General features: G+C 34.4%; 1 protein-coding gene across 2 annotated transcripts in view; it reads left to right on the top strand.

Annotated features, from left to right (window-relative positions):
- The window catches only part of LOC149771699 (dual oxidase-like), a 143497-nt gene extending 124959 nt beyond the window's left edge, over window positions 1-18538 (top strand). For both annotated transcript variants that reach the window (XM_089948215.1, XM_089948216.1), the window contains 17 exons: window positions 13-123; window positions 633-856; window positions 1584-1769; window positions 3098-3187; window positions 4703-4838; window positions 5372-5465; window positions 6123-6338; window positions 7171-7454; window positions 8957-9187; window positions 10239-10329; window positions 11355-11404; window positions 11847-12128; window positions 12650-12879; window positions 13413-13577; window positions 14005-14160; window positions 15102-15233; window positions 16193-18538. In XM_089948215.1, the coding sequence (XP_089804341.1) occupies window positions 13-123; window positions 633-856; window positions 1584-1769; window positions 3098-3187; window positions 4703-4838; window positions 5372-5465; window positions 6123-6338; window positions 7171-7454; window positions 8957-9187; window positions 10239-10329; window positions 11355-11404; window positions 11847-12128; window positions 12650-12879; window positions 13413-13577; window positions 14005-14160; window positions 15102-15233; window positions 16193-16315 (2801 nt within the window). In that variant the 3' untranslated portion in view covers window positions 16316-18538. The remainder of the gene's footprint in view (window positions 1-12; window positions 124-632; window positions 857-1583; window positions 1770-3097; window positions 3188-4702; window positions 4839-5371; window positions 5466-6122; window positions 6339-7170; window positions 7455-8956; window positions 9188-10238; window positions 10330-11354; window positions 11405-11846; window positions 12129-12649; window positions 12880-13412; window positions 13578-14004; window positions 14161-15101; window positions 15234-16192) is intronic.

An 18538-nucleotide genomic window follows, 5' to 3' on the forward strand; every position in this document is an offset into this window, starting at 1 on the left:
ATTTGTTTACAGTGTGCATATTGTTTGCCTACATCATCAGCAAGTTCAAGTCGTGGAACTACAGAAAACAGAAACGAAGTGCGCTCCAGAACATCAAGGACACAGTCTTTAGTATTCAACCCGGTATGCAGAGAGAGAGAGAGAGAGAGAGAGAGAGAGAGAGAGAGAGATCTGATCATTTTAATATAAAACCACACGCAATATCGTTTTTTTTTTTGTAGGCATAATAATGGTCATCAAATAATAACAAAAACGGTATCCATGGAGACAATTAATGCTTGCATGTGCATTTTCATTCATGAGCGCCTTAAACCGCACTTTTCTAGAAACGGGCTTTGTGCCTTGATTCAATTAAAACTATTTGAATGTGAAATAAACCATATTATACTTGCAATTTCGTAAACACCGCCGAATCGTTTAAGTTTCTTCAGTGTCGCAGCAGCGTCCCGTTTATGGACCTTGTGGAGTAATTCTGTAATATAACTGTTTTCTCCACATATGTTATTGTCCGTTATAATTTGACCAGTTATATTAACTTAATTAGATTAACTCCAGACTGAGTCGTTTTATTAATCAGGTAATAAATTGATTGTTTTAAAAGGATCGATTAAATTACTAAGGACATCTTTCAGGGACACTATCCAACTTCAAGTCAGTAGAATGGGTCGGAGAGAATGAAAATACACGCCCTGTGGTCGTCCGCATCAAAGCCAAATGCCAGCTGGATGTGCTTAATCCAAGTGGCAAGAAGCTACGAAGCATCAACATGTCTAGTTTCATATCTGTTGAAGCCATTCTCAGTTCCAACAAGGGGCAGACAACTGTCATGATCAAGGTTCCCAAAGAGTATGATTTGGTAGGTCTCTGCAAGAATGTTACGCATTCCCTCACCCATCGTACAGAAACCCAGACATACGTCCACACACCCAGACACACACACCCAGACACCCTCCCCACACATACACCATAGCAGGTGCAACTGCGCTAGTTTTCTTGCTTCTCCTTTATTTAGAAAGTGTCAGTATTCACTATCGAACTCAAACCAAGCTCTGAAATCTTTTGAGAGTCAAAAGTAGATTGAAAATATTTTCTTTATTTTCGACACAATTCGTTAACTTTTAATGGTTCCTCATCACCCCCCCCACCAAAAAAAAAAGAATGCATCACATTGAATATTTTTTAACATACACGCTTTCTCGCCATCTTTTTCCCATATTGTATCTGTATGCGTTGTCTATCAAACTATTGCCCGTATGTAATTTGTTCGGGTTATTATTTTGTAATTAATCGTTCTCGACGACAAAACATCGTAAAGAAATAAATGACAATTTAGATAGTAATGAATAAAAATAAGAAAGGTTAGTTTTTGATGGACAACCAATGTGATAAACGAATGAAACTTATCGAGCAAGTCCCACGAGCGGAAGCACTAATATGGGCACCGATAAAAACAACAATATAAACCCCAAAACGCTATGAAGGAGGTCTTCATGAATAAACCAGAATTTATGTTTTAAATTTTACATTCCAATAGTCAGACTGAGGGCATTTAAATGAAACAAAGGTTTTGCTTGAATTTATAGGTTCTCCAGTTTCCTACGGAGTCACAACGTAGGTATTTCGTGGACTACTTGAAAGAAACCCTTTTGGAGTATGATCGGCAACTGCAAACAAAGGAAATGAAATTGAAGCACATATATTCATCCGCGTTCACACAGAAGAAGCGTAATGCAGTTCTAGAGAGATTTTTCAAGACGGTGTTTTCTGAGGTATTCATTTTGTTACATTCTTCCATTTACCTGGTAATTTAAGATAACGCAATGAATTGATTATAAAACTGAAATCAGAGCCACATAAGACGTTGTTACATTTAGACGATTGGCTCACGAATTCATCAATATTCAAATCTCTTTTTAACTACAAAGTTTGTTTCCATCGATTTTCTGTTGTAAATAATCTTTCGTAAAGATCATATTCTTAAATTATAGAACTGTCAGCCTTGCATTATCTTTATCAAACAACGATATTTCAGTGAACATAACGAGACAGTTATATAAATGTATGCTTACCGTTGATATTATTTTGAATATTACATAACCGCCTTACTGATACCATACTGTAAATATCTTGCATCACTAACTCATAGAGGAAAAAGGTTTCTTTACGACATGTTGAATTATTTGTCACTTATCGTGGTTTGGTGTGTAAGTGTAATTCTCTCTCTCAATTATATATGTGTGTGTGTGTGTGTGTGTGTGTGTGTGTGTGTGAGTGTGTGTGTATACATATATATATATATATATATATATATATATATATATATATATATATATATATATATATATATATATATACACACACACACACATATAAAAATTCTTAACTGGTACATCGTTATGACAATTAACTGTTTTTCTTTTTGGCCAAGATTAACTCCAGATTGAATTCTAGTCTTTTTATTAATCTTATAATGAATCGCCTGCTATATACATACATATATATATATATATATATATATATATATATATATATATATATATATATATATATATATATATATATATATATATATATATAATAATAATAATAATAATAAACTGAAGCCGAACAGTGCGAAACTAGTATCTAGCTTGCCTGAGCGCTTTCGACTCTTTTAATGAGTATTTTTCAAAGGCAAATACAGAACATAGACAAGACAAACAACTACAACGGTAAAACGGTTATGTTTGCGAAACTGTACATGGCTGTTTCTTAAGGAATTCAACCTTTTAACTCTATTATGTGTCAACTAGTCTATTTCAGCTTGTTGCTGATACTGGAAAATATTTGTACTGACCTAGAAATCGATGAGCCATAACTACTTCTGTTATTTTCTGTAAATTTATATAAGCGCAGATTATATCCCGGATTGTTATTCGCCATATGAAATTTATTCTTTATGTCTATATATATATATATATATATATATATATATATATATATATATATATATATATATATATATATATATATATATATATATATATATAGTCAAAAGCAAATTTCATGAGTTTGGGACATGTAAAGATTTTTAATTTTGTGCCATATTTTCTACTAGGCTTTTCAGATGGATTACGACCCACAGCTTGATAAAGAAGCCATCGAGACAAGACAGGCCAAGGAAATACTTGAGATAGAGCTAACAAAGGTGCATACAAATCTTTTTAAGTTGAATTTACCTATATTACTGTCAGTCGATTAGAGAAAAATTCACGTGACGTAATGTAATGTGTATCAAAGAGTCTTTTTTAACATAAGTTTGCGGTTTAAGGTTGACCTTTGAGTTTAATGCTGTTTCTTAAGTTAAAAGGTTGTACCCTTTCTATGACATGTAGTAAGGTAGTGTACATGCCACCTCCTGGATGTTTTTATTACCTTTTCAAAGTTGGTTTAATCAGAGTAAGCGAAGTTAAGGATATTTTGAGAACGCAATAGCTGGAGATGAGTCTTCATCACCAAGATCACCACGTATGCTAATCTTCTTAACATCTAAGGGTTTTCGTTTTAATCTTGTATCACATTTTTAGATAATGTAAAAAAAAAAGATGACGTTATTAAACTTTGAATTTATATATTCGTGTATTATATCTAAGGGTTTCACCATTAGAGCAGTACGTGCTTTGTTACAAAAGTTTAACAGAACAGGTGTTATTCGCTAAAGGGGATCAAACATTTTCCACGACAAGACTGGCTAATAGTCCATGCGAATTTGAAATAAATTACATTTGATTGGCAGCGATTGGAACATAATTTGACTTTGGTGATTTGACAATTTTCAGCTTTCAGTTCAGAACTTTGCTCTTCTGGTCACTTGACCACAGTTGCTTTTAATTAGGATGCGTCCAATATTTGCATATTTTTATCCAATAAGGAGTGTGCTACTGATTATCTAAGTGACATAGTTTTCGTGCTGAACATCTCTAATTCACTGTCTCATTGTTTAAGCATCTGAAGTTTGTGAGAAATTGGAGTATACGTGTTCAAGTTCGTTCGGGATGATATGATTCTCCGGATTTTCATGTGAATTTGTGAAATATAACATATTTGCAAGGGAGACGCAAGGTAGATTTCAGTTCAGTTAGAGGTTTTCGTTTCTAAATAAATTCACACATTTGATTTGGATTTCTTAAGTAACATTGGCGTCCTGTAGCGACAGCGATATTATGAATGTGGCTCACATGATTGAGGTACAACGCGTGTAAAGGTTTGTTCTGATATTGGTAAACCCGTGACCAAATAGAGTTAATTTTCCATGCAGCACTCTTTTTTCCATTTGGTTGCTAATCTTGTCAATGTCAAAAAGTTTGTTTTCACTGTACCACTTGCCGCCAATGTGCTGCAGCAACCTGTCAATTTTGACATGTTTAAATCGTGTGCAACAAACCGTTGTCAATGTGCCGCAGCAGCCTGTCAATTTCGACATGTTTAAATCGTGTGCAACAAACCGTTGTCAATGTGCCGCAGCAACCTGTCAATTTCGACATGTTTAAATCGTGTGCAACAAACTGTTGTCAAGGTGCTGCATCAATCTGTCAATTTTTTGCACGCGTTTAACTCTTGCAATGAACAATAGAAGCGGCTGACCTTGTTTGTGCCTTAGCTGCATAATTCACGATAAAGTTATCACTATGTATGTCATATATTTTGTTTTCTATTATTCTAGGAGGAGTTTGCTGATGCAATGTCTGTCAGACCAAACTCTGAGTTTGTCGAGAACATGTTCATGTTGATGGACACAGACCACAATGGATACATCTCTTTTGGGGAACTTCTCAATGCTGTTGTACTTTTATCCAAAGGTACAAGTAATGATCTAGCCATTTATTTTATCTAGGTTCCGAAAGCCAAGATTGTTAGGGCATGCCGAAAATTTGGTTCAGTGGCGCCCTAAAACAACGAGAATTCTGTCTCAGTCATTATAAATGAACTTATTTATGGATAACCATTCATCATTCATGAGCAAGTGTGTATAAAAGTTATGCCTGCCCTTTCATTATATTATATTTTCATTATATTATATTGCTTAATATTTTTTTGTTTATTAAACCGCTTTTAATTATTCACTTGCAAATATTTTCATAGAAAGATTAGAAATTATGCTGAGGGTGATGCCATTCCAGATGAACTTTTTTTATAAAAAAGCTCTGGTGAATTCAAAATACTTATATTTTTATTTGATAATATTATTTCAGAGAAAAATGTATCATGTCGAAAATTGCCAACTCATACTGTACGAATTTTACGTAACTTATCGAAGATAACATTCGTCCTTCTGCTTTCAATTATCCATATGAGGACCTAAATCTTAACTTCGTCTATTTAATTCAAACAGGAAGCTGCCAGGATAAGCTCCAGACATTATTTAGAATGTTTGATCTGGAATGCAAAGGATGTTTGCAGAAAGACGAGTTGACCAGGTTCTTCAGGTACAAATGTTTCATAAAGTTGTTTTTCTTCTCTTCCTTTTTTCTTACTTGTATCCAATTCGTCGTTTAATATAATTGGTGTCGAATATGAAAAAAAGGCTGCGTAAATAATGACCAGTAGCAGAACGGAAGGTAACAAATGAGTATGTAACATGTTAGTTTGGAAAATTTACTAGAAATGCTCCATTCTGCTCATACGGGCATTGTCAAAAAGATATCATCTTTAACAATAAACATAGTTTTGTTTGGTCAATGTTTTAGGTAATTAGTACGAGAAAGGATTAGTTTTTCACTTCTCAAGTGAGCCTATCTTCTCTGAAATAAATTATAAAGCAAAGGCACTTGACGTCATGGCAAGCATGAGATTTTTAAAAATATTCCTCGGACATAGGTAACCAAGAGACGAGGAACCCAGAATTGAGATTATTATGAGACTCATGCGATTTCGAATCTAATGGTAAATCGGTTTCAGAAAAAGTTCACACTTTCTGCAATATTCATCAAAGACAAGAAAAATATTTTTAGAACAGACACATTTTGGCAACATCCAAAACTCTTACATGAATATTTAAACTTTTATTCAGATCGCGTCAGATCTACTTTCGTATCATATTATCGACAAGCTCGGTACTTAACTTTTATTTACCTTTTCTTAAGCTCTCTTCTCGAAATGGCCAGCAGTAATTTGGGAAAACAAGAAGTGGCTGATTTGGTTGAGTCAATCTGTACCCATAATGGCCTGACGGGTCAAACAGCGATAAATTTTGATGATTTCTGCCAATTATTGTCACCACAGATGGACAAACTGTGGAATGCGGGGATTGAGTGGAAAGGCTGCAAGGACTGTTATCCTAACCAGGAAAGAAAAAAGAGGTTAGACTTTGATGATATTTAAAAACATGCTAGGAGAAAGTTTTTCTCTATATATATATATATATATATATATATATATATATATATATATATATATATATATATATATATATATATATATATATATATGCATGCAATACAAGGAAAACTAAAATCAAAGTTTCATAAGATAACTATAAGTACTTTTGCATATAGAATCACTGAAATAGTACTGAAATGTACCTTCAATGACTTTCCGATACAATGTTATCTTTGTCGATACCATATGATATAATTATATATTACGACACATGTTATGTTTAACTTATGAAATGGAATTATAAAGAGTCATATGTATTGTAATTGTTCGATTATTACTTTCTGAAAACCACTTCTTACTTATGCCATACGTTTCCCATTTTCGCGGCATGATCAATTGTTTGGACCTTGTTGATATTATGCTCATTACTGCTTAAAATATGTTTGGAAAACTGTTCCTCTTTTAACAAATGAGAATTTTATGTTTTGAGATTCTGACCTGGTTTTGAAAAAGGGCACACTGAGTATACTTTAAAAGCAGAACTTTAATTCTACCATTTCTGGTAATTTCTTAATGTAATATAGATCAGAACAGATGACAAAAATATTGATATAACATTTCTAACACATGGAAAAGCAAACTGGATGGGAAATGCAAGTAAGATGTCACGATAAAAACATGAAAGTTGTTTATTACTAAAGCTACCCCTTCTACTACGTTTTCATCATCATTTATTTCATAATATTTCTCTTCTTCTTCTGTCGCTGCATCAACGGTGTCTTTAAATTACCACAGATCTATTTTCCATTCTAGTGCTGATGTGAAAAAGAAGGCTCCATCCATAAATAATCCTCTCCACCGAATCTGGAAAGGAAGTCCAACATCATCAGTATCGAGCACAAGCAGTGGAATTGCAGGCAGCCAGTCTAGTATTGTGGGAAAGCCGACGAAATTTATTGCAATTCGTGAAACATATACTCCACTTAAAGCCAGGATGAAAAAGATAAAGCATTTTTTCGAAAACAATAGGCAACATATATTCTTTCTAGTTCTGTTCTACGGGATATGTTTCGGACTGTTTCTGGAAATATTCTATCGTAAGTACAGAAAATGTATTAATTTCATCTCATCTCTCTGACACGAGTAACCATGTGAAATTTCAAAACTTCCAGTAAATGCATACTTGTGAAAATTCATTCCTGTTCATAAACTTCTCGATTTATATAAGGTTCATAGTGTATGTAAAAGTTTTTATCATATATTAAAAACAAATTAAGAACGTAAAACCATTATACATATCACTGGTAATTCGTTACATGGGCATATTCACTTTCTATATATCCACAATGTTATGACGTTATCCATCCGCCAGTTCCCTATCCTGTTCTCCTCTGTCTACCGTTTCCAAACTTTATAAAAAGCTTTCATTACGGTAAAGCAAAATTCTTGTAAATTTTGGGTTCGGCGGTCAAAGGACACGGTGACCGTGACTAAAAGAAGAAAACTATTTGAAAATCATAGACATTAACAAAAATGATGGTTTCAGAGCATAAATTTAATTGCTGATAATCTATGGTAACTAAAGTTTGTAGTTGCCTTAAACTTGAAGTTTAGTATTAGACAGAACATCAACATAAGTATGCTATTTAATTTAGTTCATGACCAATTAAAGTAACGTGCCCTGGCCAAAGGTGCACCATGGCAGCTATACTCCTCTGATCAGAGAGTAGGATTTGAACCTACACACTTTAAGTCACGATCCGGGCACACCAACCACTGAGTCATCAAGGGCCCTACATTGGGTATGAATAAAACAGATTTAGTTTGATTAAAGGTCAAGGTCATCATGGCTTAAAAAAATAAATGTATGATGTATCGTAACTTTGGTTCAGCGCTGTATAGCTATATACCTTGAACACAATTTGTACAGAGCTTGCCATTAAGGTCCAGAGGAAGCCTATTGATTTAGCGGTTTAAGGGTAATAGGTGAAGGCCATTGTCTGAAAATGAAATTGAACTTTGCACACTTATTTTTTTCTTCTTTATTTCCTTAAGCAGAACATTGTTGATGATTTTTCACTCAATGTAACCAAGAAACCAGCATAGTTTCGCATATAAGGATCACAGTTATATTACGTTTATTATAACAGATTGTAAGGAGTTAGTTCATTTAAGACCTTTATCTCGAGCAAATGTCAAGTTCATCGAGACCAACTGGTCAGTAATTTCCAAAATCAACTATGTCTTATAAATGTCTAAGTAGATGCATATTTGACATGGACCGGATGTACAATCTACCTTTTGCACTGCTCATATTTTGAGGAATTATTCTTCTTCGTCTTTTTTCTTTTAGCATTTTGTTTCTTATTATTTTGTATATTTACGGAGAATAGTCTTATTATGAAGATTTTATTTACCCTGTCGAAAACTCTTGTGGCTTGAAGATAAGAGAACAAAAATCGTAGAGCAACAGTAACTATCCATTTTTTTTTCTTCTTAATGAAAGACAGGTATCGTATCGTACTTTTGTTGGTATGATGTGGCAACGTACTGTAGCCACTCTGCGACACAAACCAATACAATTTGTTAATTTTTACAGGTTATACGGTGGAAAGAGAACACAGTGGATTGAGGGCTTTGATGAGTTACGGCATAAGCTTTACTCGTGGTGCCGCTGCAGTTATGTCTTTCACATTTTCCTTACTTTTGCTGACAATGTGTCGAAATATTATAACTTTCCTACGGGGAACGTTCCTTAACCTCTACGTACCATTTGACTCTCATGTCGCCTTTCACAAGATTGTAGCCTGGACAGCTCTGTTTTTCACAGGTAATCACACAGACATGCACATGTATAATATATACTTACATAGTCAATATGGACACACGACTTGCAATTACATGTGAATATGCGCCTACAAGAAGTAAGATAAATATCACATATACCAATGGAAGTTCATCTTATGATATAAAGACCAGACTGTTTTACATGATATAGAGCAAGTCAGAGAGAGTATTTTTGTATTTTTGAAACTAATTAAGAAGGAATGCAGTTGTCGTTTTAGCAATGTTACATACAAGGGGTCACTTACTCAGCCAATAACACACACGTGTTATTTTGACTTGATAATCCATATTTTCCATTCCATGGAGGTAATGACAACAGTCGTTGTCCATTGCAGGTTTCGTAAACTCGCAAATACTACAGTAGTTTTTCTCTACTTAAAACTGCCACACATCAGGAATCTCCAACTGCACGCTTGCATATTTTTTTCTTGCTTTACTTTTGTATGATTCCTCAGTCAGACTTTCTGAGCCAAATATTATCATTTCACACCAAACAATACCAAGCACGACCGAAGGACCTGATATAAAGAATTATTCCTATCTAAATTTACTAAACACGTATACCAAACAAATATCCAGAGAATTTCCTATGTTAAGATATTATGGTGGTCCCATTTTACGAAACTAATCCATGATGTCATAACGTTTGGGGAATGCTGTATATTATGACTAAAAATTAGCTAATTATTCCGGATGAGAAATATTTAGCCAACACCAGCTCCAGGTAATCAATAAACAAACTAAAATCTAACAAAGCTATAAGCGGAGACGTAAGTATAAATAATATATACACTAGGTACGTTCATTTTATATTTGATGATGTAAGACCTCAAATTGAATTGCACAAAGACGAAAGTCTGACACTCTATGTCTGTCTGTCTGTCTGTATCTCTCTCTCTCTCGATATATATATATATATATATATATATATATATATATATATATATATATATATATATATATATATTCAGACAAGACAGTCCATGCTTTCTTGCATACAACTGAATATAAAATATTTACATGTTACTTTTCAGGTATACACGTGCTTGGCTACAGTTTCAATTTTTACCAACTTGCCACACAGCCAACGAAGTACTTATGTGTCTTCGACTCCATTGTTTTCAGGCAAGTATACACAAATTGCGGCTACTAACGCTTATTTTAGACCATTCTGTTTTGATTTCCTGTCTCCTAAATATTAGACCAAATGCGGGAAAAACGCCTTATATAGACATCTACATGGGTAACTCAGTGGGAATGGCACTCAGCCGGGAATAATAATTGTAGGAATACACATAAAGTTAACGTGTCATCATGTTTCGTCTCCCTCAGAGTACATCATAAAATATGACGCACAAAATGTCGCTGGTGTTCAGATTTAACTCTCTTTTAGGAAAGAAAGATAACTTCGATGGGTCTTTTGTATTTCGTGTGATACGAAGCGCAAAATAAAATACTCGACAGGAAAGGCCGACATCATTTTGACTTTCACACTATGTTTGCAAAGACCGAAGGCTTTCCAAACGAAGGACCAATTATATTAATAAATTACAATAGTCTTCATTGACTGATGATATAAATGTATGCACATAACTGGAATTCATATGAAGTTATCTCCTTAGCAATTTTTGGCACACTACGAGTTCCAGGGTTAAGATAAACGTTCATAAAGAACAGGAAAATAAGAAAAATAAATTTACACATATGTTCAAATTTGATACATATATGATTATTTTATTTTGCTCCTATTTTAAAACCGTGTATTGTGATCAAGATACAGACAATTGCACTCTTCAGTATCAACCTATATTGTACAGAGGTTAACTATACCATTGGTTTAATGGATAATTTGATTAACTATACCATTGGTTAAATGGATAATTTTATTAACTGTCGATTGAATAAACATATTATATGAACTATAAGATTGATTAAACAGATTATTTAACTAACCGATTGATTTAAACGGATTGTTTGTTTAACTATACAATTGACTAAACAATTATATGATTAACTATAACACTGGTTAAATGGACCATTTGATTACATATAACATTGATTAAACAGATTAATGTATTAACTTTAACATTGATTAAATGGAATACTTGTTCGAACTGAACGACTTATTAAATGTATCGTTATTTTTTCAGGGCCGATTTTCTACCCACGATTGAATTTTGGTTGTTTGGAAACATGACAGGTAAGCATCCACATAATTTTCTAATCAAAAGTAAGAAATCATTTTCACCCCTTTAAGAAACAAAGCAAAATGATTACCTCGCTAAAATATTTTGGGATGTTTTTTATTTTTATACAAAACTTTACTTTTTCGTTCATTCCTGAGATAAAAGAAGAGGCCATTGAATTCAACTCAAATTGTTATAATCTTCCAAATCAAATCGTAAAATACTAATGCTATAATGAACATGTTCACTTTGTTTACAGTCGTTGTCAAGGAGATGTCTGTCTCGAGTATTTTGTTTGTTTTGTTAGGTCTGTATTTCTGGACTAGATCATAACGGACAAAGGCTTCAAAACAATGTTGCAATTAAGATTTAACTGTATCATTTAATTAGTGTTACATCAGCAATTCCTGCTTGCATTCATTGTTTCTCATATCAATCTATTTTCCGTGTTTCCAGGTTTTACCGGAGTAATGCTAGTGGTCATCATATATATAATCTACGTATTTGCAACACAAACTGCAAGGCGGTACATTTTCAACGCATTCTGGGCCTCACACAAGCTGATCATTTTCTTGTACATCCTGACCATCCTCCATGGAGCGTCCATTATTGTTCAGAAGCCGATGTTTCACGTATACTTTGTGGGACCCGCCATTTTGTTTAGCATTGACAAAATGATCAGCCTTAGCCGGAAACGGATGGAAATCTGTGTTATAAGGGCGGAAAATCTAGCGTCTGGTACGATATTGAGCGTTCTACAGTTTGTACAATGGCTAAATACTAATGTTTTGATGAAGTCATTATCAAGCAAAGTGTATCCCTTTGATGGGATATTGTTCATGTCAATCCACACGTTCAGACATTTTCTGCATGTTGAGAGATAGTAGTTTTGCCTGCTTTTACTCTCATTTAAATAAATACACACTCTTGATTTTTATTCATCGCTCCTGCAGCCTTACGGATTATATTAAATTGTACCGAATGAACTCAATGATCTGGTAGAAGTCACTTTCACAAATAATTGCAAACTTTGATGGACGTTCACCTTTACTTGCACAAAACAGTATTATGAGATTAAAGTACCGTAATTTGGACATTCTTCTAAAACTTGGTTTAAAAGTCAGCTCCTAAATATCAATGGAAGATTGGTTTCTTTGTATTTGTATATAAATTAGATGCAAGTAACATTATTTAATCCCTGGTCCTAACTCAGCACATCATTTGTCAGTTATTTAATACACTATTCCATTTCGCTACAGATGTAACCTTCATTGAATTCAAGAGGCCGTCTCATTTTGAGTACAAGTCTGGTCAGTGGGTTCGGATCGCCTGCCTTGCCCAAGGTAGAAATGAATACCACCCGTTCACTTTGACTTCAGCCCCCCATGAAGATAGCTTATCCCTCCACATCCGGGCTCTTGGACCCTGGACATGGAACTTACGTAATAATTTTGACCCAGAGAATCTGAAGGACGGACCGTTGCCTAAGGTAACTATATATTTTAGATGCACATCATATCGCCTTATTCTTCATCTCCATCTCCCTCCGTCCCTCTTCCTTACTCTCACCCCCCCACACAGACAGACATAATGACAGACAATGAAATACTCTTATGCGTGATAATTTGTCTCACCAAGAATAAAAACATGAATGAAAGCTTTTGTCATTAGCGTTTTGTTATCCTCAAGATGTCTTTCGTCGTTTTGTCTGAATTTTCCAGCAATGCCAGCACAATACTGTGAGATTTAGCTTTATGAGTTAAAGCACTATGTTAATGATGTCATACTGATCAGACGGATTAAAAGAGGGATTAAAGGAATAGCTAATTTGTAACTTTCAGGGTATTTGTTTTATTTTGAATACTTAAGAAAGTTAATTTTAATATAGAAAAATCACTAGAATCTACGTTTTTTGCATTCAAACTGCAGAATTTGCATAACGAATGATTTTCTTTTCTCTCTCAAGCGACACATAAAATATAATACATATACATTACCTCATTTTTTAAAATCCTTTTCCAGCTGTATCTAGACGGACCTTATGGAGCTGGGCAACAGGACTGGTACCAGTATGAAGTATCGGTTCTTGTAGGGGCTGGTATTGGTGTCACCCCTTATGCCTCCATCTTGAAAGACTTTGTCCACATGGCGACAATCAAAAGCACATATAAGATTCGTTGTCAGAAGGTAACATTCTTCATTGCAATTTCTTTATACATTTCAGATTTGAAACTAAAGCCAGAAAAACACAAACTGATTGGGTTAAATTATTAAACAAAGGGTCTCAAATGGTTCTTTCATATCAAGCTGCACTGGCACATATGTTGTTTTATTCAGCAATATTGTCACTTGGACATGTGTTTATCTTTCCAATAAACGATTTTGTTTAAGTAATGCATATTTCTTGATGACGAATCGTGTCCCAATGACACACTATTACATACACAGTGTCACCAACTTTGCACATATTGAGTTTCTTTGAACGGACTTTGAACCTTGCAGAATATGACAATATGGTTTGACCTCTGGGCATTTAATCATTTTGCGATGAAATAACTGCAGGACCCGTAACTATTCCTTTCTTCATAATTACATGTTATGCCTTTGATTTCAGTTATACTTTATCTGGATCACCGGAAGTCAGCGCCATTTTGAATGGCTACTCGATATCTTGCGGGAAGTGGAATCTATAGACGAGAAGGGAGTAGTGTCAATCGACATCTTCATCACACAGTTCTTCCAGAATTTTGATCTACGGACAGCTATGCTGGTAATTTTTCACACCATTATTCATCTTCAGTTGTGTTGTGCTCTATATATCAATATTTGTGCGTGTGCGTGCGTGCGTGTGTGTATGTGTATGTGCTATTTGTATTTACGTCTCGACTTTTCCATTTATAACTTTATTAGCTTAATGAGTCATTGTTGATTATGGAGAGTCAGTGTTGTGAAGATATTTCCCAGCCCTTGTCATTAGCCAGTTTCATGGAGCAGACATCATAATGTAAAGCATTCACGAGACTTTATGCCATCATGGTTTTAGTTTTAATTTTTTAAGATTGGGAATTATCTGAATACATTTAGGTATATGTTGAAGCATTTTGAGACAGGAATATTTATTTGTACGGGACAATTGGGTTATGATTTATAATGCGTGGCTTGAAGTACGAACACTCGGCTTCAAAGGGCTTATTGGTGAATCATACAAATGTAAAACAAAAATGGGTTCAAGCCATGGTCCCGCAGGTATTTATTCACTCGCATGTGTAACTATCTATCTATCTATCTATCTATCTATCTATCTATCTATCTATCTATCTATCTATATATATATATATATATATATATATATATATATATATATATATATATATATATATATATATATATATATATATATATATATATATAATTTCAGACGTGGTCTTCATTGGAGTTGAAATAGGAGAAATGAGCCAAATTAAAACATGTTATGTGACACTGTACCTTCCACATGCCGATAAACTTCTGAAATAGAATTTTGTATACTGCCAGCCAAGTACAGTTGATAAGATCCCTTAAAACCACTAAGATGTCTAAATTTACTTAATTCTTTTCAGAAAGGTACTTTATGAAATGTAGATTATTTGATTTTGTTTAGAACATTTAAATGTATACATTTGACGCAACAGCTACAACGAATACTGCTGCAACTAATAATTTTTTTTTCAGTACATATGCGAGGAGCATTTCCAGAAGTTGTCTGGTGGAAGAAGTGTATTCACTGGGCTGAAGGCAGCAACCCACTTTGGTCGTCCACAGCTTCCTAGTATGTTCGGAGCTCTTCACAAGGCACATCCGCAGGTAAGTACATATGTTATGTGACCACAGTCAAAGGCGTGCTTGCTTGTTTGCGTGCACACATAAATGTACCAACACTCGTGTTAGCTTGCTCGCTTGTATATAAAAACATGCGCACAAAAGAGTGGGCGCCTTTCAATCTGGTAAACCATGAAGCAACACTAAAACTGTTCTTTAAAAGTTTAATTACAGACCTTAAATTATTATTCTTTGTGTTGAAAGAAACAGTGGCATAACATTTATATAGGGGCCACGAGTGGCCGAGTGGTCTAAAGCTCTCTCCGTTACGGATCACTGCCATCTCACCTCTGTCTGTGTGGGTTCGAGTCTCGGATTCAGCCAATGTGGGGATGTGAGAAAGCTTGCCAGTAGCTTCTCGTGGGTCGGTGGTTCTTTCCGGGGTTTTCCCGGGTTCTTCCTCCACCATTAATACTGGCCGCCATGTATAGCCTATCGTGTGCTGAAAAATGGCGTTAAACCCTACAACAACAACAACATTTATATATCCGGGAATAATTAAGTCTTACACAGTGAAATATTTATGGCATGTTTTCTTTGTAATAAATGAAAAGCTTTATGCGTATGTATTTTGTTTTCCGGGTCCTAAATTAGTTTCATATTTGTTACATTTTATACCGTTTATCTATAGAAAAAAATATACACGCGGTATACATGCAGCAGTTTTATCAGCCAATAATAATTTTTGTAACTATGACGACGAACGAAGCTAGTTATTATGGAATGCATTTTTTCTTCAAGATTAATTAATACTATAAGATGATATTTAATAATATAAATATACTAATTAATAACATAAGGCTGGTATTAAGAAAACAGAACTATGTAAAAGATATTCATTTATACAAGAAACTATAAGTCTCTGCACATATTTTCCAAACAACAAAAGGAAAGACCAAGCCTGTAAGAAAATGTAAGGATATTTGGTACTTTTAATTTTGCAGGTGCGAAAGGTGGGCGTGTTTAGCTGTGGACCACCCGGAGTCACCAAAAGTGTGGAGAGAGCATGCGAGGAGACGAGCCGAACGACTAGAGCCTTGTTTGAACACCATTTTGAGAACTTTTGATAATCTTCTCCATTTACAATAAGGAACACTCTCGTTGTAATTAAATGCAACATGTTTACACGCAGTTTTAAAAAACATGTTATTGGATAAAGTTTACATATCATTTTGATAAGAAGACCGATTGGATAAAGCTTGGATTTAATTTGTGTGATGAAGTCCGACTGCATAATAATTGCAAAATATTTTGTATTATGAAGACCTATTTAACACGGCATATGTGGAAAGCGTTGAGTTGATTGTGAACCTAGGCGCAGTATGTGTTCAAGTTTGCACGTTAGAAGCCAAGGTCTAAATCTTGCTTACTTTAGCAAACATCATTACTCGAAGCAGCGGAAACATAATCCGTATGTAAGAACTCATAACCATCTACTTTTATGAAGGCAATTCTTATATTTTGTAAACTTTAGTCTTTATCTAAGGATGTAATGTGTGTTTTGGCTGCAACATCAAGGTTCGCCCGACCATTCTTTGAATCGGTTTTTAATAAATATGCTAATTTCATGGAAGTAAAATGTTTAGTAGTTCAGCTTCTTGAAAGCAATGTTTGGTCATTATGAGAAAGTATTAAAAAGCGCTGGTCAGTTCTGTGCATCGTTATATGCTTTAGAATGTTGTTATAAAGAAAATAGGTTTTGTTCTAAAGTAGATATGACAGATTACTGATCTCGTTAGTTGAGGCTAATAATGCAAACGACATTGATATCTGACATAATGCGTTGGATATAATTGCACATTTTGACAGTATCTGTTAATGCTATTACTTTCTTTGTTGAAGTGAGTTGGTTGTCATTGTCATATGTCTTTCATAATTTACCACTGATCTTCCCGTTATTGGTTTAAAAAGTTATGCATGAGTTAGCTAGTTACGTACTTGTTTTTTTTAGTTGTTTTTTCTTCTTCTTCTAAACTCGGAATTATTAATAGATGCATCAAGTATTATCAGAACATGCTTTGAGTTCATGGTGAATATTTCAATATATTTCCTACGTAATAAAAATCTAGAATAATTATGTGCACGTGCTTCTTCGTATTGTCACTTTCCCGTTATCTATAGTTAGCAATCGGTAAAGAGCCTAACGTTTCAGGCTTGAATATTGGTTGTCATTTCTTAAGAAGAGTATAAATTGATGATAATATCTAGGTCTTTTATACGAAGGGTAAGAAATATAAAGCTATGCTCATTATAGAGAAAATAATTGGAGTAGAAGGTGAAAGTTAAATAGAACAAACGTGTAATTGAACAATCACGCAAATGGCATAATGTTTTAATGACCACGGACTGATTATACAGGTACAACGATATTTTGACATATCCGGGAACTCCAATTTGCAACAAGTCACCTAAATTAGCTATATAGGGTAGCAGTCTAAGACACCTGCATAAGAAGTACACGCGTAAGCATTCCATTATATGTGATAATTGCTTGCATACATAACACATCAAACAATCCGATCAGTGGTTGGCAACCTATCTAACATATCATTTCTGGATTAATTACAAAATGAAGGAGCACGTGACACTAGTACGAGAGTAACATTGTTAAAATCGTTATTTTTGGCTGCCCTTAGCTTGCCATACAAAACCTCTCAACGTGCCATGTTGTAGCACGCGTGCTGTAGGTTGACGACCCCTGAATTAGATATGCACACAAACTGACCCTCGGCCCCTGCATTGTGTTGACATGAATACATTTGGAAAGTCGTCTAGTTGTCAGTCTTTAATGTAATTGTATACATTTGGAAAGTCGTCTCGTTGTCAGTCTTTAATGTAATTGCATACATTTGGAAAGTCGTCTCGTTGTCAGTCTTTAATGTAATTGCATACATTTGGACACAATGATCGTTGTCGGTCTTTAGTATTCCTAAAATGTTCACATATGTTTAATACCGACCTCTGTTTTCATTATATGCTGAAATAGCATTAACGTTGATAGTTTGAATCATATTAATGTCTTAACATTAATTTTGTTGGGACCATGCCATCACTACGACTGAATAAAGTTGAAACATTTATATATCTAATGCCGATTGCAAGAGGTTGTGACAGTTCCGGTATTTACGTAATGTGGTCTTTCATTTGGAGAAAATCTGAAATTCAGGAGAAAACCACTAGCCTTTGACAGGTGACTAGGTACATTTTCACCCGTCGGAGTAAAGGGTTGGATTGTAGGGCAATTTGTGTAATATGCAATTTTACATAATTAAAAGGAAATGGCAACAGTT

Source organism: Sinohyriopsis cumingii, unplaced genomic scaffold, assembly GCF_028554795.1.
Source record: "Sinohyriopsis cumingii isolate HCF-2022 unplaced genomic scaffold, ASM2855479v2 utg001711l, whole genome shotgun sequence".
Classification (NCBI taxonomy): Eukaryota; Metazoa; Mollusca; class Bivalvia; order Unionida; family Unionidae; genus Sinohyriopsis; species Sinohyriopsis cumingii.